Genomic DNA, 21,043 nt, shown 5'->3' with positions numbered 1-21,043 from the left:
ACATACTAAAAATAAACCTGAAAAATCTGTTTAGACCAGCGTACTATGTTGCAAAGAGTGAACTACCACTGGCACAATTTAGCAGTCTTTGCAAACTTCAAAAAGCAAATGGCCTAGATCTTGGTTCCACTTGCCTCTTACCCGTGACTTCAGTGGAAATTTCAGATTGAGGATCTGACACAGACTGATTCATGTCCTACACAGTTCTTACAAGTTCATAGAAATTTCTGTTCAATTAGAACCAAGTATTTGAGTTGATGATTGTAATTTTTATACAATGTTGTAATTTATTTTTCAACAATTTTTGATTAATGTTTTGTTTCCTTTACAATATTATACTTTAATGTATAATACTGTAACGGAAACAAAACAGGAAACAAAACATCAATCAAAAATTTGCTCTCTTTTTTATTCGGGCTACTTAAATTTATTTTGGGCTACCAAAGACTTAAGAGTCCCTGCCCGAAGGGCTACCAGGGAAATTTTGCGAGCCCTGTGACCTGACCTCTATGTTTCTGGCCCGTTTGTCCTCCTGCTGTTTCTTTGTCTTTCTTTTACTCAGTGATATCTATATTGCATTTTTTCACACCTGCCTAAAACCTTTGCACAGCACTGTATATGTAACACACACACACACACACACACACACACACACTTTACTCATTGTGTTACAGGGAAAATAAAGAGTGGCACCTGTTAACATTTTCTTTCACGTTGGCTTCTCGTCCATGAATCACCAGTTGTTTCTACAAGCTTTAGCCTGGGAAGTAAATGGATTTCATTGTCATATGCAACTTACACAGAACAGAAACAGCTAAATCTCTTACAGCCCTTTAAACATTATTGTTTGTGGCTTTTGATACATTTTTACAAGTTTAACTTTAACTGCAAAAGAAATCCACAGATGCAGACCAAAGGAAAAGTAGAAAAGTTAATTAATCTCAAAGAAGCCTGTGTGCCTTCTGTAGACTTAAACTCCATAAAAACTGGAGGAAAACACATTTCAAAGCAGCACTATCATCAAAATACCAAACCAGCAAGTGTAACCAAATAGTCAAGAGAATGGTCATTAAAAAAGGCCTTCAGATAGAGCCAAGGACGAACTTTATAAACAAGAAATCCAAATAAAAAACACTTCAATCATCAGCACACGTCAGATGTATAAAATGTGTGCAGTGCATTTGTTAACCTCCTCAAGTGACCTTCTCCATAAGAGCTTAAGCACCAGTGGACTAAAATAATACACATTTCCACCTGTGTTTGCACTTAGAGACAAACACCACATTACTTGAACCACTGCAAAGTACCATCGCCTGAATTTGTATGTCATGTGTTACCGTTGACCTGAAATGAAAATCAGACTCTTTCTCCTGTGGTTGAAACATTGCTTAATTCAGGATGTTTCTCAAAGGGTTTACAGTTTGTTCCCTGGAGGGAGAGCTTCATTGTGGACGCACTCTATAAAATACACTATGAAGCAGGATTTATGGTCTTTGTGAGAAAACTGTGAGGTCAAGTTTAAACCACAAAGCTGATTCTCTTGCTACACCAGAGTAGGTTATCTTCAAGATTGTAGATGAACGCATTTGAAATCACCCCATACTGTCCAATAAGTGTTGTGGAAAATAGACTCATGATTCTTGGAAGACCCTAAAAGAGAGTCTATATCAGGGATGTCAAACTCATTTTATATCGCACTTTGATCTTAAGTGGGTCGGACCAGGAAACAGCCCAGTTCCATCAGTGTAAAGAAGTTTAACTACACAATTAAAAAATGCAAGAAAACATGCAATGTCAATGGCACATTTCTTTTTCTACATGATAAAGAAATGCTGCTGTAGTAATTGTAACAATATGAGCTTAAATCATATGAAATAAATGTGTTTGTTACAATGTGCTACAAATGTGCAAAGATAGTGCATGGTCGAGAAAGTTTTGTAGTTATAAAACAGAAACATTTTGTTAATTTACAGATAATGCCATTTAAAAAATAAACATTTGAAGCCAGTGTAAAATACAAAAAAAAAAAAGCATTTCTGTAGTTGATAGTTGAAAATTAGGAACTCTCATTTCATTGTTTATCTTTTCTATCTATATCTCTACTTCTTTATAATGTCTGTAATGTATTTAACAGTAGCTAAAAGCTATAAAACCAATGAAAATAGAGTTCAAAAGCTATGTGCTGATTCACATTTTTCAAAACTACCCAATGTGTCAGATTGGAGTGTGTTCCAATCTGTTTTGCAAGCAATTTTAAATCCCTTTCATTGCTCTGGAAGCACAATGAAAGCATGGAAGCATATAATATAATATAATATAATCCTAAAACTGGGCCTTGTACTCGCTGACCATATATAAGATTTGCAAGATTACTAACAGATTTGAATTAGCATATACTTTTATATTTATTACTTGCTCTTATACCACAAAACTTTGCTGGTGTTGCTTCTTAATAAACAAGGCAATTGTAATTTCATCCACACTACATATACTTCTAATTAAAGTATTAAATCTTAATGAAGGGGCAGCAGTGCTGATGCATCTTTGGGCATCATTTGTATAAGTAAAAGCACAGTAATGCTATCCAGCGTCTTTCCTGTTACACACGCAGCAGCAAGGCATTATCACAGTGGTTGTACTGTAGTCATGTTTATGTGACCACCTTTCATGACGGTTGATTTTATGTGAAGATGAATAAGACAATATTCTGGATATATTGTAAAAGGTGTTACAGGCCAGTGACTTCAAAAAACAATGAGCAATATTTAAATTAGTATGGAGGGTTTCCTCTAGATAATTGCAATGCACATCATTGCTTCTCTTGTGACAGTTTATCAAGGAAGCAAGTAAATGAACTATATAGTTTTTCGCAGTGTTAGCCGATACATCCCGAAAAGGCCAAAAGTGTAATTCAGTAGTGCAAATGTGTGGTGTGTCCAAGTGAGAAGTAAAGAACAGCCGATGGCTAAAGCAAACCATTATGGACTGATATTCAGACAGCGCGAGAGGCTTCTCACTGCCATAATGAAGACCTCTCAGGCCTCTGTGTTAACCTGCCCAATTGTGTTGTCAGTTTTCTTTTGTGTCTCTTACAATGTGTCATTATTTTGATTGGCTGTCATTGCATTTCTTTTAATTTGATTGTCTGTGTCGCGCTCGAAGATTATTTCCACTGATCACTGTACCATTTTCAGGTTATTTCAGAGTAAAATTATTATAAGATGTGAGACGCTGCACTATACAAAGAAGGTTCCAATCAGGTGTGTCAGCAGCTTTTCACAAAAATGAATCATAAATAGAGAGAGATAGAAAAAGAAAGTGAGCTTTCATTCAGCTTTTTATTTCCAGCAGACAAAACCCCCGAAGAAAAACTAAGACCTCCGACTTCAATGTGAGGTGCCGGTGCTTTGTTCACTTCTGAAAATTGAGGTTTCTTTTGAAATGCCACAGATTTGACAAACAGTGCTGTCAAATTGTGTATCTTATCTGTCTGATACGCTCCTCTCCCTCACCTCTCCAAACAGCTGTTTTTGTTTTCTCATCACAGTCATCCTCTCTCCCGTCGCCCCTCCTGTTCTCGATTGATGAGAACAGCAGAAATGTTTTGGAATGACTTGACTACAGTGACATGTTACGCTGTGCTAAGTTGTGCCTCAGAGATACTTCAAATACTGGGTGTGACCAAAATCTTTGAAAGCCACTTAGCTAACCTAGCTTGCTCCTCGAAGACCCACACTCTTCATTAACTTGGCATGGAGCAGCAGATGAGGCAGTGGCACCGTCACGTCCTGACTCATCTGCTGCTACAGCAACAGGAGGCAACTCTTCCTACCTCTGGATGAAAACTGTGACAAACCGTGTAGTCTCTCTTTTTTTCTCAGTCTCAGGATTCTGTCACACAACATGTGCCCAAGCCAAGTAGTCTCAGATCTGCTGCCTGAATGACAAACAGGAGACCCAAAACGTAACATTCCTGGAATATTGTATTACTTTCTGGGACTCCACGGGAGAGCAGGAGATTTTTCCTTTCTAGCCATAGCTGTTTATATAAATGTCAGTATTTGCAGATGTATAGCATCGATAAGTACTATCTAATTTTTATTATAGGATTGTTTTATGATGCTGTTGTTGTCACCACACGGGGTAGCAGGCATGTGGGCAGACAGTTTGGACACCCAACTTTTGCGAACACGAGAACAAGGTGACGTGGAATTTTCAAACTGATACCGTAACATCTGTGGTATCATAGGTGTGCGTCTACCAAAAGTCTTGGATGAGTTTGAATCTTGGTCAAGTTTTCTGAAAATCTTGTGAATGTGGTAACTCGAGAAGTAAGTCACTGAGGATTTTCACATATACGATGGAGTACATACATTTGCAGCACTAGGAGGCTGATGGACAGCACTGGTGGCTAATCAGCCAATTTTTAGAACATTTCCTGCTTCACTATCTCCAACTTGGCAAAAACCTTTATGGTACAGTTTGAACATATAGAATCAGTGCTGTGAAATTTTAGCTGTGTATTTAATGGTGAGACAGCATGGTGGCACAGCGCTTAGAAGGGTTGGTTCATCTTCACCATCTGGCCGGGACAAAGGCTTGCATGGGTTCTCTCTAAGTACTCCAGCTTTCTGCATTCAGAGATAGGTTAGGGTTGTTAGGGTTAGGTGAATTGGTGATTCTAAATTGCCCATAGGTGTGGATGTGAGTGCACCTAGTTGCCTCTATCTCTGCGTTAGCCCTGCAACAGTTTGGCAATTTATCCGTGGTAGCTAGGATACGCTCCAGAGGATGGATGGATATCAGTATGGTATATGGAGATTTTACAGCAGCCATTATTATGTTCAAAATTTCCTACCATTAATGTTTTTGTAAATCGGAGATGTTCATGAAGAAGGCTTGATGGATTTAAGGCGGAATGACAAATTTGCTTCACAGTTCAAATCAGGCGTGAAGGTTTCTTTAGCATCATTATGCAAAAATGGCGCCCTCTGTCTACTTGTTAGCTGTGCAAGCAACTTTAGGCCAAAAACTGTGATGATTTATAGACTTTTACAACATCTGTAATGATGACTCAAAATTTGTTTACTATGGCTATTATCAGGTCAGATTTTCAGTGCTGTATTTGCTTTCTTTATGAATGAATCCTTTTGTGGCTGCAATAGTATTCAATGTTTTGGCCTTCAGGAAACAACTGCCTCTGCTGCTACAGGCTTTTTGTGTACAATCTTGAAAAAGGGAAATGTTCACAAAATAAACTGCATTTTGTGGTTGGTTGGTGTTTTTTTGTTTTACTAGGACGGCAGGCATTTCTGTGGAGCAGCGAGTCTTTTTATTTTCACTTCATTCAAGTCCAACAATGGCGGGTCAACGTGTGTGTCCTTGTGGAGAACAGTCCTTTCTGAGGGAATACTGATGAAAAGTATATCTGCATACTCTCAGTCACCAGGCGCCTTTATGCCCTTAGTTAGCAAGTAACTTTGAGAGATATTTATCCACGATATACTCTTCCACCTGCCTCATTCTTTTTTTTTTTTTTAAACTCTGTCTCAAACTGTAAATAGCTAAATTTTAAAAGGGTACAATCTGACAGGATCCCTATTGAACGTACAAAGGGTCATTTCATGGTTTCTTCTTTGGTAGACCAAATGAGCTAAAAGACTGATACAAAGAGTGACTATATTGGTCAGAATAGGTTCTGGTGAAATATTTTATTAAAGACGGTGAGCCCTTTCAGTATCAAGGCCATGAATGGCAATAACAGAGGGCTGATAAAAGCAGCTACTAGCAAATTTAGGGGTTGGAATGCCAGTCACGTCCGTAGCCATGTATTCATTCATACTCGCCACTACCAACCCTAATAGGTTTACTCATATCTTTCTTTCTGTGTGAAGTTTAATTCATTAAATACACACAGTCAAAAGTTTGGCCACACCTTCTCAAGGAAGTATCTCAACTAAGGACAAAACTAGAAATTGCTTATTTAGTGTCCAAAGTGGATTTTTGTTATTTGAGTTATTTTTTTATAGATGCGATTGAGAGAAGCAGCTGCTGGCCAACAAACCAGACATAGTTGTGGTTAACAAGGAGCAGAAAAAGAAAAAAAGACTTGAGTAGAAACTTTCAGAGTATACACCCTGTCTCAATATACATATATATATATACATATATATATACATATATGTATTGAATCATAACATTTAGGGTAGAAGAGAAGATTATCTTTATTAAGACAATTATCTTGTGCTACTTGTGCATATTTGGGTATTTGTGTTCAGCTAAAAAAATGTTTTTTTTAAACATGAAAATTTCCAGTAGTCAAATAGTTTGGGAAGTTAAATTGGTGAGAAATACACAGCGAATTTCCTTTCTGCTTGGCTGAGGTTGTTACAGAGAGTGCACTGCAAGCTAAAGTCCAGATTGTTTGACCTTTACTCACCAATAATTGCAATTTACAGCCCCCTACATAGTAAGAACAAGACACTTGGAACACATTAATAGAGGTCAATTGCTTGTGTTCAGCAATGTATGTGAAAAAAAAGAGACCAATGCAGGTATGGGGAGGGCGGCCGAGTCTTCGACTAAACGCTGCAAACTGAATTATCCACTCGAGGGCATCTCTCATGGCATTTCACGAGAAGAGCAGGGAGAGGTTTTGGTCATTTAAACCATTCCTGGTGCATCTACAGCGCCTCTGCTTCTAGACAGTCTCCTTTGATTGGAAACCTATAAAATATTAAAAGCATTGCACCATTTAGTCAGCTAATCATCATTATGTTCATGATGTTCATTATGTTCAACATTTTTCAGCTGTTTGATGGTGTCTGTCCATTTTGGGCTTATTTTGGGTTTTTATAACAACAAAATGTAATTTGCTCCGTCTGCGTAACCTCCATCAGGAGTTTTGTGCAAATTAAATTGTCTTGGGCCATTAACTTTGGTTTATGACACTGACAGATGTTGTATTGCTGGTAATTGGACTGATATGCGACAAATGAAAGTTTTACTTTCATCTGTCAGCCTGTAAATACAAATTTGGTGACTGAGGTGCTAATCAGGCTTGAAGCAGCCAGCCGAGGCAGATGATCTTCTCTGTAATAAACCCATTTGTCATTTAAGTTGTCCTTTGATCTTGTGGGTAATTGCTTCCTATGTGTCGCGCATCACCACAAGTTTTCGTTGAATAACAGAAAACTAAGTGCATGTTCACGTGAGTCACAATTATAAGGATTCTGTGTTTGAAACGTCAACATTCAGACTCACATAAGCGCTGATTGGCATTCAAAGACCTTAATTAGCCTGATTAATGTAGTTCTGAGTGTCTTTATAGGATGCACCTCTTGACAACTTTGTTCTATTGCAATCAAGGATCAACTCTACAGCAGATTTGTTGTAAATCCACACAACCATCTGAGTATATAAACAAGGCTTCAACATGTGGCTGAAATCAAGAAAAAGCTGTGAATGCTGACTCACAATCCTCCTCTACCAACCCTACCTATTCTTTATGATCGTAGTCAAAGATAGGGTTAAAATCTGCTGCCATATGCCATAATTAGGAGTATCATTTAAGCCATATCAGGAAGGATGAGGGCTGCGGTCGACCCTGCCACTATGAAATGGATGAATAATGAAAAATAAGAGGGAACAATGAAGAAGCCGAATGTTAATGAGGAAATCCTCCCTTCCTACTTTTACACGTCCTCACGCCTCGCTGATTGCTGGACAAGGTTTCCTCAGAGTGTTTTGTTTCAGGAAAAGTCACAAGAATAGCCACAGTCAAAGAGAAGGGTGTCTGGCGCTGTGGGGCAATCCACCAAGCAATTAAAGCCAGCCTGCGGTCAAAAAGTACTTAAACAAGTCTCCCAGCCATGTTTGGAAGCAACACTTGTAGGCAGGTTGAAAGGCTGTAATCCCAGTGTGCATGTCGGTGTTTCTTAAAAAAGGGATTCTTGGAGTTCTGAGTTTTTTATTTATTTATGTGCTAAACTTGCAATTACAAGCAAATTCTGTTGGGTTCAGCTCTGGCTCTGGAGGTGCACCAATCTGGAGGTTGGTAGTTAGACCCTCGGCTGAAAACCAATCAATCCATCTGTTTCTGGTAATTAAAGGGCTTTACAGTAAACACATAGATTTAAAATGAATCCTGTGTTAATGGGTGGATGTGGCCTGCAGTGTGAAAGTACTTTGAGTGGTGAAAAAGAAGAGCTGTCTAATGTTTGTTATCCTCTGTTAAACAGATAAAATTGAGAATGGAGACGTCTACCAGAGAAGGAAAGGACTTCCTTCGAGCAGCTCGGGTGGACATGAAACAGGAAGTAAACAACAGGAAGTGGCTGAACAGAGAGGCAGCAGCTGGCGGCGAATTCTTCTCCTCATCCTAGCAATCACTATCCACAACATCCCGGGTGAGCACAAACCACAGGACATGAAGTTTTGCTTGGGAACGTAAATTGGATTCAAACAATACGGATTCTTTTTTTTAATGATTAAGAATGTTTTTCTTTGTTGTGGGGCAAAAACACATTTTAGCTATAACCTTCCATCAATGTAAACAGACCGAATGCCTGCACTCACTGATAAATACTCTTCGCCTTTATTGTGGTTTATATCTGCAAAATGGTTGTTGTCTTTTTTTCCTCCACAACAAAGACGACGACTATGTATCGGTAATTTCTTTTCTAGGGGCGTTAAATCGAATTCAAATAAGCAGTCTTCTTCTTTATCAGTTAGTGCCAGCACTATGTCTGTTTTTCTCTTTTTGCTACAACTGTGCATCCAATACATTGTTTAAGATATCCAGAATACAATCTTTGCTTTTCATTGAGTGACTGTTACAGTCATTTTTGTGGCTCTGGTTTGAGTTCCTGAATGAATGAATATATGCCTGCAGGAACAACATCAGCTGTGACCTGGAAGCAAAGCTTTCTGTAACAGGCAGCGCAGCACCTAGAAGCTTCTGCTCAGGTTTTCTTGTTGACTCTAAGTGATGAAAAAATATTTTATTATGATGATGAAATGTTTTCCCATATCATGAGCAATAGTTGCACCACAGAACTTTTACAGGGCTGACTAAGCACCCACTAATGATGCTAATGATAAACAACAGTTAAGGGCAGTAATAAATTTGGGTTCATGTTGCTTTTGACTTTGCTGTCAACACAGCTTGAGAACTTTGTCTAAAATTCATTTGGCAGTTTGATTTAACTTTTCAGTATGGCAATGATATTATTTGGTTGTTTCAACAGTCCACCAGTTTAGTACAGACTGAAATAAATAAATAGTTATTGGATATGGATATTTTGACATGCTTTCAGAAGACTTCACTTGTAATGCCACCGGGATGGTTGAAAAACAATGCTGTTTAATTTGAAACATCTTGATCGTCGCATTCATGCCAACTTTGAATTTTAGGCGACATGATACAAAGATACCAATGTATCATGGTATTAGCCTGCTAGTAGTAGCATATGGCAGCATATAGTCCAGCTTCACTGGTTGTTGTATTAGTGGCATCATTGAGCCTTTTATTAAGTGTAGCCAGTGACTAAAAAGTTCTTCAGTTGTTTGGGTCATGACTAAATAATTACTATATAGCAGCATGTTAATCTAAGTGGTAAACTTTATCAGCACAATTAATCATTGTCCAATACTGTGATCATCCACAGTGGATTAACGTAATCACATGACATTTTTAACTAATGCATTAATATAATGAATTACTGGAATAAATGCAGTCATTACCTAGAAGGGATAGCTTCAGGGATTGCTCAGTAGGTAGAGTGGTGGCCCCATGATCGGAAGGTCGGGGGTTCGATTCCCCTGAACAGCTACCCTGAGGTACCCCTGAGCAAGGTACCGTCCCTACACACTGCTCCCCGGGCGCCCAATGGCTGCCCACTGCTTCACTGAGTGAATGGGTTAAATGCAGAGAGGAATTTCCCCACGGGGATCAATAAAGTACACTTTCTTTCTTTCTATTATATACAATCATGTTGTTACCTGCACTGTGAAGTTTTTCATTTATCTGTCAGATGATTGGACAGAAAGAAAAAAAAACAAAAGGCAAACATCAAATTTGCATTTTTCTTCTGACACTAGAAAATGTAAACTTTGAAAAGTAATTGTACTGTGCTGCTAACATCGTTTTTTTACATGCAGCTCCGTGTTAAATGCAAAGCTAGCAAAGAATCCAGGGTGATGTTAAAGCTGAGTGTATACTAACCCCTACCCAGCAACCAGAGCCTGATCTTCAACAGGCAATGCTGAAGATCATCGAATAACTCGTTAGTACTTTATGTTACTGCATTGAGTAACGTACAAGGACAAGCAGTCAGGCCTGTAACACCGCAGCCTCCATTTCTACCTGTAAATGTTTCTAGAATGTCTCCGGTAATTACTTTAAAGTGTCTTGTTCTCAAATTTGCTTTATGGTTTTGTGTTCATGCATAACAGAAAGATGTTGTGTTCCCTCTTTAGTATAGGGATTTGTGTTGGTGTGTGTGTGACTGTAACCTCGTAAGTGGTAGCATTGTGACAGTGCATTTCAGTTCACGTAACAGAGTAACATGACAGTAGTATAGGGAGTAGTGTAATGAAATATTTTCACCAGTGGGTAATTAAGTAACAAACTACATTACTTTTTACAAAAGCTAGAATAATGTGCAGTACACTGATGTATTCAGTTTTGTATTGTTTTTTCTTTTTTGTAACGACCTCAGCATCGATTGTTAGGAACTGTGCTAAATATTTAAAGTTTATACTTTACATTAGATCAAGAAGAAAAAATCGCTAGTCCACGTCCACTGAGCCAACAATTCCTATTTACAGACATGATTTAGCAGTCCACTATCGTGTAAGTAAACTTTGGAAGAGGCACCCGGTCCATTTGTGTCAATATAAGACTTATTCATTTATCTATTTGCATCTAAACTGAATAATAAACAGTTTGTGTAGGATGCACTGCTGTACAATTTATTGGCCCCTTTGTTGTTATATTAACTTACCCAAAAAACTAAAATGTCAATGAATGAAAAGGAAAGAAAATCATGGCTCTTGTGATTGATAATATCACTTCAATACACTTGTGTTGTTACTCTTGCTCGTATTGATACATTACTGTCACTGCCTAAGAATTGATTAATGCGTTCACTGGCAAAACACTTAATTGTGTTTGTCCTAAAGGTGGAATCACTGCCCCCCCCCTTCCAGCTCTTTGTATTGAAGTAGAGACCATTGTTTGCGAGGTAGCAGAAGAAACTCCACAGACATAAGAAGATGAAGTGAATGCGCTACTCAGCAGCCTCATCAGACCAAACTCAGGGTTGTCTGTTTGTGGTGTGAACTGTGCATCAATACAAATAAAAAATAAGAATAGTTCATACATCATACACTCATTTAAACAACAACCATATGATGATCAATATAAAGTGAGCATGTCTGTCTGTGTCAGAGAGCAGGAAAGTCGTTTAGGGATGCCAGCAAGCTGTAAATGTTAGTCGTATAGTCGCTCTGAATTTACAATTCACCCACCTGCTGCTGAGCTCCACAGAATACCAACAATGCAGCTTTTTTAAAGCTCATTATACACAAAAGCCTGTTTCCCAGCTCAGGCTGTTTTGTTGTGCGGAACGCTCACTGAATGTACATATTGATTTCCTTTCTCGCTTCAAATAAGTCGTTGGAATATTAATGATGAAAAAAAATAAATCAGTCAAATAGACAGGTTTACTCTGGAAGAGACCTCGCACTATTAAACACTACTCAGAGGTCAACGAGTCACAGTTTTGTCAAGTCCAATAAGCTAATTAAGTTAATAACCTGTCAGTCATACATCAGAGAGAAACAGCAGCCACTATGTAAAAACTTAAGTCAAGATAAGGTTCATACATAAAAAGAAAAGAATGGTAAAGTAATTAACAGCAGGGCCGGTAACTGAATTAACTGCTGTTAGTTTATAATCTGCGTATGAATTTTGTGTCGTTACATGCTCACAGGGACTAATTCTTTCCTCTCGTTAGAGGGAAAACTGTGACCGGTGTGGACCTTCAAAGTCCCCAGTTAATTTTAAATTGGCAGCATAAATAATCTTAACTCCCAGCACTCATTCCCTTTTGTTTTTCTCATAAAAGCAGAGGCTTTATTATTTTAATTGACTTGTGACATTGCTGAAGAGGAATGTGAGGTGCTTGCGGGGTACAATAAAATGCCAGTAATCGTAGCACTTTTCAAGCTTCCAGAGCTGAACTATTTTGCCACACACTGAACTCAAAACACAAAAACTAAATACAAAAAGAATTACAGCTTGTAAAACAAAAAAGCTCATGCTCGTGTTTAGACTCATCATTTCAAATTAGCTTACGCAACAGTGATTTTTATTTACACTACTGGTCCCTGAAAAGCGTTTTTGTATAATTCAGATTTTTTTTTTTGAGGGGGAGCAGTTTGAGGGAACAACTTGAATTGTAATAAATAACTGGAAAAATTGGGGCATTTTAACATTTTGACCGGTAGTGTAAATCTCCAATTGTATTTCACATGTTTATATTTCAGTATAAGCTTGTCTGTTTTAAAGCAAAAAAAAAAAGAAAAAGGAAAAAATCATTAGAGAAAACATTTTTTCTTATTTTGTGATTGTCATAGCTTGAGAGATCCAGTTGCTGGTTAGTAATGCTAACACTACTCTACCACTAATATTAAATTTCAGAAAGACCTTTATCCACATAGATTGAAATAGTAATGTGTATCCCCCGTGGGCAGTGTGTAGGGACGGTACCTTGCTCAGGGCTACTTCAGCCGTTCAGTGGATTCAAACCCCTGACCTTCCGATCATGGGGCCACCACTCTACCTACGGAGCTATCCCTGCCCTTTATTATTTTTTTTTTCATTTTTAAATAATGTATCTCTCTCAATATACGTATAGATGGTCATGTGGCATGCGCCACTGATTTCAGGTTTACTGCTTCTTCGGGAGTTGACAATATAGAGGCAAATGTTAGATTAGGTTCTTCTTTCAAACTACAGGGTGGGCCATTTATATGGATACACCGTAATAACATGGGAATGGTTGGTGATATTAAAGTCCTGTTTGTGGCACATTAGTATATGTGAGGGGGCAAGATGGGTGGTGACCATGGTGGCCATTTAGAAGTCGGCCATCTTGGATACAACTTTTGTTTTTTCAATAGGAAGAGGGCCATGTGACACATCAAACTTATTGGTAATGTCACAAGAAAAACAACGGTGTGCTTGGTTTCAACGTAACTTTATTCTTTCATGAGTTATTTACAAGTTTCTCTTTGTTCACAGCCATTGACATGTCGAAGAGGTTAACACGTGAGGAGCGGATTGAAATAGTGTTGATATCTGCTGAACGCAGTAACCGGGTCATTGCAGCAGATTTCAATGCAAGACACCCTACGAGACCACCCATCTCCCATGCTACAGTTATCAAACTGCTTGCTAAGTTTTGTGAAACTGGTTCAGTGTTGGATTTGCCAAAATGTGGACGCAAGAAAACTGTCACTAATGAAGAAACATCAGTGGCTGTTCTAGCTTCATTCCCTTTTTATGCACTGAAGCTGGCACGTTCCCTGAGTTTTTCCAGCAAGATGGTGTACCACCACATTATGGGTGCCAGGTCCGAGCATTCCTAGATGAACAGTTTCCTGGAAAGTGGATTGGTCGTCGTGGGCCAGTTGAATGGCCGCCAAGGTCTCCCGATCTGACCCCCTTAGACTTTAATCTTTGGGGTCATCTGAAGGCAATTGTCTATGGTGTGAAGATACGAGATGTGCAGCACCTGAAACTAGGGATACTGGATGCCTGTGCTGGCATTTCTCCTGCGGTGTTGCTATCAGTGTGTGAAGAGTGGGAGAAGAGGGTTGCACTGACAATCCAACACAATGGGCAGCACATTGAACACATTTTATAAGTGGTCAGAAACTTGTAAATAACTCATGAAAGAATAAAGTTACGTTGAAACCAAGCACATCATTGTTTTTCTTGTGACATTACCAATAAGTTTGATGTGTCACATGGCCCTCTTCCTATTGAAAAAACAAAAGTTGTATTCAAGATGGCCGACTTCTAAATGGCCACCATGGTCACCACCCATCTTGAGGAGTTTGCCCCCTCACATATACTAATGTGCCACAAACAGGACTTTAATATCACCAACCATTCCCATGTTATTACGGTGTATCCATAGAAATGGCCCACCCTGTACTTTCCAAATATAACATTTAAAATTATAATTATAACGGCAGTACAAAGTACAAAAACAGTTTCCATGTTTGCTGATATTGGTTGAGACATCATAGCAAATAAACTCACTAAGTAGGCTACCATAATTGCAACTTTCTGGATGTATGAGACACAAAAAAGAGCATGTGAGGAATATGCAAGTTGATTTTACTTTCTAACTTGTTGAGTGAGCATCTCCATGTTATCTATAAGTAATGCAGACACATGAAAAATTGACTTTAGTGGTTTTACTTTTATGTATTAAACTGCTGTCAGATTGCTGCTTCATTTTTAAAGTGATACAATATTAATTGTTTAGCAAACAGACATGAATTTGAACATTAGAACATTTGCAGTCTGAAAGTGTATTTGAGAAAAACTCAGATCGGTTTAGATATTTGTCAGTGGTTTCGTGTCTTGAATGAGCGCTTATTTCTTTTAAATGTAAGGCAGAAATAGTAAATCAAATAATGTATATTCTCTCTGTTATCTATATTTAAAGTGAAAGTAAAAATGCACTGAGAGTCAATCAATGCTACATGAGAATCATAGAGCAGAGCTGACAGGTTTATTAAAAATACATTTCTTTCAAGCATGAATCATCGCAGTTAAAACATTAATGTCTTGGAAGTCCTCAACAGAATTATAAATAAACTATAATTCAAAAGTCCATGCATATTTGCCCTTTGATGAGATATCCACTCTAACTATTAAATGTTAAAATTGCCTACCTTGGATTTGAAAGGATTTGAAAATGAGAGTTTTATATAAAAACACAGCAGAAATTCTGTCATAATGTTACTTTACCTCTTTACTGCGGTTATAACAGCCTGTTACCAAAGGTCTCAGGTGACTTCCTCCTTGTGCTCATCCTGTGTTTGAGAGTTCTTATATATGAAAATGTGGAAACATAGAACGGAATTGTGAGCTGAACGCTGAGATGTGGGCAAGTAATGATTTGCTCAAATTAAAGTGTGTAATTAATAAGAATGAGCTCACTTGCTTGAATGATTTTCTACTTCAAGCTTGATTGATTTCTATTTGTCTATTTGTAACAATGTCACCAATTGAACTCTGTGTGAAATGATTGTTTCTTAAATGGTTCATAAGACACAAAATTAGGAACCAGTGTGCTGTGGAGTATTTACTGCACTGGAAAGATTATGTGATGGTCCACAAGAAGGTTGCTGGTTTGAGTCCAGCCATAGATACAAACACTGTGTTACAACAAAGAAGCCAAAAGTATCTTTTTTATTAATAACATCAAAGAAAAAGCACATAAAACTAGCAAAAGTACTTTGCTCCTTTTAAGATTTTTTTATTCTTATTATTATTTTTAATAAACTAGCAGTGTTTATCCTGTTTTAAAGGCCCACTGGTGTTATGGGTAATTTTGCAGTCCTAAATTGCAGCAAGAGGGACCTGTTTGCTTCTTTGAAGTGCTTCTTCACCAACTAATCATGCAATTTAACATCGACTACAAACACTGAAGGCTTTGCGCTATAATGACCTCATCATTTGATTCAGACTGATGAAAGAAAACTATTTTACATAAAACTCTAATACTGAGCAGTAATTTGTCACATTTTATGTGGAAAAAAATCTGCTTTTCACTGAGTGCCTTTATCAAGGGTGCAAAAAGTGTACTTATTTTTCATGTTGATGCCCGTCTTTACCTATAGAAAGGGCGGCTATCAGTATGCGGCGTGAACTTTTCCTTGAACAACACAAACAGCAGCTGCAAAATAGAGTGTACTGATCTTCAAAGAGGCTCTCAGCAGAGGCTGAGTCGGAGACGTATGGCCACCTTTTCTTGCCACCATTAGCGTTCCTCCCTGTTAGTGTGATGGATGGAGCTCATTGATCGCTAGTACTAGCAGCTGGGTTAGGAAAAAGTCAACCAGGAAAAAAAAATTGGATTCAGTGCTAACAGTGGTTAGCACCGTTGCATCACAGGAAGAAGGTCCTGAGTTCAATTCCACCACCTTGCCGGGGTCTTTCTGTGTGGTTTGCATGTTCTCACTGTGTTTGTGTGGGTTCTCTGGGTACTCCAGCCTCCTCCCACAGTCCAATGACATGCAGTTAGTGGGGATACATTAAATGGAAACTCTAAATTGCCCATAGGTGTGAATGTGAGTGGTTGTCTATGTCTTTGCCCTGCGACAGACTGGCAACCTGTCCAGGGTGTACCCTGCCTCTCGCCCTATACAGCGGGAGAAGTAGAAGAGAATGGATCGATGATTACATTCCCTATAAGGTTAACTCTTATGTTGCTTTTAGTACATTTTTACTAATGGAGATAAAGAGCCTCAACAGCCATAAGCTGTCCCTGTAATCAGTAATAATCACAACATGCAAATTTCCAAAATTAAAAAATGTATATATCAAAACATAGGTCTGGGATTTTCTCTGTCTGCCCAGTAATTATCCATTAACTACCCATAATTACAGTAAATATCCAGTATTTATCCAGGATTTGTTGGCATTCTTCTAAAGACATAAATAATGGATGTATGTACATTGTATTACTTTTTTCTAGATCCAGACTAACTGATTGGCTAACATAAAATCGGTTCAAAAAGTTTTGAATGATTCATTTATCATTTAAAAAAGAAATAAAGAATAAAACAAGCCAGTTTTAAGCATCTCTTGGTATAGTAAGCTTCTGTGGCATAAGGATTCCCATATGGAAAAGATATATATAAATCTTATAAAGTTTGTATCTGTCTTGTGTGAAACTTGTATGAAAAGCATACAAGAGTAAAAACAGATATAAGATCTATTGAAAAATTATATAATGAAACTTGTATGTTTTGGATACTTACTAAAACAATATATGAAAATAATGAGAAAGTGGCCACTTTCATGAGTAAATCATGTAAGCCTTATATGATTTACTCATGAAAGTGGCCACTTTCATGAGTTAAGTCATATAAGTTTTTACTATTTCTTTTCCATATGGGTTTGCTGCTTGTGTGCATCATGGGTAATTGTAAACAGATTAGTTGTTGATTATGGATGCTGATCAGATAAGATGCTTTGTTGGCCTGTATTGTAATTTCTCACATGATAGATTCAGTATTTCCATCAGCACAGCAGTCATTTCACACATAAATGGGCTGCTATGTTTTTCCAGTCACTTCCGCATTTTGTTAAGTTTGAGTGACACTTAATATTAAAAGAACAGCCAAGCAAAAGGAAATTAAAAAAAGGTTACTCAGAGCTCTCATGTTAGACTGATTCAATGAGTGCTATGTTAATGTGCATGGTCCCTAAATTAGCAAAGCAACAGTTGAGGCAGTTTTGAGTTTATATGCTGATTCAGTGAAAAACAAAAAGAAGCTAATCAGAAGAGAGTAGCTGATGACTAATGTTTGTTCAAATATAGTCTTTCTAAACCTGTTTGAGGTAAATACAGACCCTCAGGCACTATGTGAGAATTTGTTATGCACAATCGTTTAGAGTTCAGTGCATTTTACAACAGAACTTTCATCAAGGCCGCTGTTTGTCTAGTTTCTTCCAGGCCTTTGGAGTCACTTTAAATACAAAAGTTGCCACCAATTGTGTGTCTTTTGATGCTAAGTATTACAAGGTATTAAATCATGGTTTTCATCAAGCAGTTTGCATTTTGTGATGCAGCAGGATATAGCAAATTTGAAATGTCACTTTGTTGTTCGTGTAAAGGCGAGGATTGAAAGAAAAAAAAAAAGACGCAGCTTGACTTTGATGTGTTTGGAATAAACTTCTCACTGGGAAATAATATAAAAAGAAAAATAGCACAGTGGGAAAAGTAGTGTGTCCGTGGGTGAGGAGTGGAGATTAAATGAAGGTGCAATGAAAGGAAGCGGCTGCTGTGACAATGGCCTGTCAGCAGCAGTATTGTCACAGTCGTTTAATAGAGCATAAAAGATTAGGCAGGAATTGGATAGAGCTGGTTGCTGAGCCAATGCAGACACACACAAACATACACAACTGCACGCAGAAACAGATTCACAAGAAGTTGCAGACAATTCACCTAGATCTAGCTGACTCTTAGAAGAGAAAACACACAAAATAAAGCCCTATAGCTCAGAACTGAAGAAGCTTCTCAGATGAGAGGTGAAACGTCTTCAAGCAACTTAAAGAAGTCCAGACGCTTTTCTTTGCAAGCTCCTTTGACTACGATGACCTGGATGACTGAGAACCTTCACAGACACTATAGCTCAGCTGTCCCCAACCCCTGGGCCACGGACCGATACCGGTCCGTGAGTCGTTTGGTACCGGGCCGCGATAGTTGAGACTTGGGTGTAAAATTTATGGCTTTCGGGGGGGGGGTTATTATATATTTTCATGTACTTTATATTTGTTTTTTTGTGTCTTATTTTGAAAGAAATATTTACACGTTACCATAGTGACCAGAGAGCATTAAGGGGCAGAGAGGAGGATGTTACTCTCAATGTTTTTGGCGCATTTCAGGAGGATGCTGCTAATAAAGTTACACAATTACACAGTGAATTTGGGTTTATTATTATATTTACAAAATACCACAGTTTTTGTCTTGGTCCTTCATTTTATTTTGTTGTATTTAACAATCTCGTCCAGTTTTTAAAGTTCTCTACTGAAGTCTGTTCAAGCTGTTAAAGTTTTTCATATTATGTTTCACCTTATTTTATGTATAATATGTCTTATGTATACAATACTACAATGTTTTAAATAGTTTAGCATATATCAACGATTAGCCCCCATAAGCTAAAATCTAAGGCTTCAGATCACTTTCTCACAGTAAACATGAGGTGTCCAACCAGCTTGGTCTTAAAACCTTCTGTTTAGAAAGGACAGCCAATCAGGTTTAACCTCCTAAGACCCTGTTTTATGGCATGCATTTTAAATTTCTCTTTGCAATTTGTGCTGACTGGGACCTGATGAATGTAAAAACAAAGAATTATCTTTTTATCTGATTTTGCTCTACAAGAGCCTGATATCCACATATGAAGACATTCGTTTTAAATTTCGATAAAACAGTGGCAGTATAATGTCCTCGTAAGTGGGATATCAGGTCCTTGTAGAGCAAAATTTAGCATTGTGGTCTAGGCAACCCAAAATGTGATGTCCATATATCAATCAATCAATCAAAATTTATTTATATAGCACATTTAAAAACAACAGTTTCGATCAAAGTGCTTCACAAATTAAAAAAAAAAAATAATAAAATAAAATAAAATAAAAATAAAATAAGACAAATACAACGCAAGACGAGACAAACATAGAAACCAACCAAATGATAATCAAACTATCTTACATCAAAGCCAGAGTAAAAAGATGGGTCTTTAAACGAGATTTAAAAGACTGAACAGTCTCAGAAGAGCGAATGGCAATAGGGAGGTTGTTCCACAGTCTAGGAGCCACAATAGCAAAGGCACGGTTGCCTCTGGTTTTCAACCTAGACTTAGGTTGCATTAAGAGCATCTGGTTAGAAAATCTTAGTGCTTTTATAGGATTATACAAATGAAGAAGATCTGTTAAATAGCTAGGGGCAGTGTTATTTAAGATTTTATAAGTGAATAAAAGAATTTTAAAATCAATGCGAAATTTCACAGGGAGCCAGTGTAACTTGGTTAAAACTGGAGTCATATGGTCATGCATTCTGGCACCCAATAAAAGACGTGCAGCAGCGTTCTGTACTAATTGCAACCGGTGAAGAGAGGAGTGGGGGAGGCCTAAATAGAGGGAGTTACAATAGTCCAGTCTAGAGGTAATGAATGCATGAATAAGCTTTTCAAGGTCCTTGGGGGAGAGGAAAGGCTTAACTTTAGAAATTTGACGTAGCTGATAAAAACCGGATTTAACCACAGTAGATACTTGTTTCTCTAATTTGAAAGAGCTATCCAGGAGTACCCCAAGGTCTCTTACAATGTTGGAGAGGTAGCTAGCAAGTGGGCCAAGGGTAACAGTTAGTTGGTTCAATGGAATATGGACAATAACTTCAGTTTTACTGTCATTCAATATTAGAGAGTTTTGAGATAGCCAGGTTCTCACATCATGAAGACAATTAAACAATGTATGCAATGGATCTGTGACATTCAAACTCAAAGGGAAATAAATTTGAATGTCATCGGCATAACAATGGAAAGAAATATTATATCTTTGGAAAATAGATCCCAAGGGCAACATGTACAGAGAGAATAGCATAGGGCCCAAAACAGACCCCTGGGGCACACCACAGAGAAAAGGAGCCGAGGAGGAGGAATACTGCCCCATAGTGATAGAGAGTGACCTCTCTGAAAGATAAGATTTAAACCATGATAAGGCTGTGCCCTTAAGGCCAACTACTTGCTCTAACCTCTAAAATGTTATGATCTACTGTGTCAAACGCAGAAGTCAAATCCAGTAAGACTAGAACCACAGAGCAACCTGAGTCGGTGGTTAAAAGGAGATCATTAAAAACTCTTAGCAAAGCTGTCTCAGTACTATGTCGAGGCTTGAAGCCCGACTGGAATTTTTCAGAAATACCATTGGAATCTAGGAAGGTCTGAAGTTGTTTACAGACCACTTTTTCCAGGATCTTTGACATAAAGGGAAGCTTAGAAATTGGTCTATAATTTGAAAGAACACTGGGGTCGAGATTAGTCTTCTTAATAACGGGTTGAACAACAGCATGCTTGAAGGCAGACGGTAAGCAGCCCGAAGACAATGATTCATTCAAAATTAATAAAATACAAGACCCAATAGTATTCAATGCTTCCTTAAAAATACGGGCAGGGAGAATATCATGTGGGGAATTGGAGATTGTTAAGTGGTCAATTATTTCCTTTACATCAG

General features: G+C 37.9%; 1 protein-coding gene across 2 annotated transcripts in view; it reads left to right on the top strand.

The window, feature by feature from the left end:
• The window catches only part of slc39a11 (solute carrier family 39, member 11), a 186,505-nt gene that overhangs the window by 152,363 nt on the left and 13,099 nt on the right, over positions 1-21,043 (top strand). For both annotated transcript variants that reach the window (XM_085170430.1, XM_085170429.1), the window contains exon 6: positions 8,241-8,408. In XM_085170430.1, coding sequence (XP_085026556.1) covers positions 8,241-8,408 — 168 coding nt within the window. The remainder of the gene's footprint in view (positions 1-8,240; positions 8,409-21,043) is intronic.

This window comes from Neolamprologus multifasciatus, chromosome 8, assembly GCF_963576455.1.
Source record: "Neolamprologus multifasciatus chromosome 8, fNeoMul1.2, whole genome shotgun sequence".
Classification (NCBI taxonomy): Eukaryota; Metazoa; Chordata; class Actinopteri; order Cichliformes; family Cichlidae; genus Neolamprologus; species Neolamprologus multifasciatus.
Note: the sequence above shows the minus strand (reverse complement) of the source record. Positions and strands in the feature narration are given on the sequence as shown.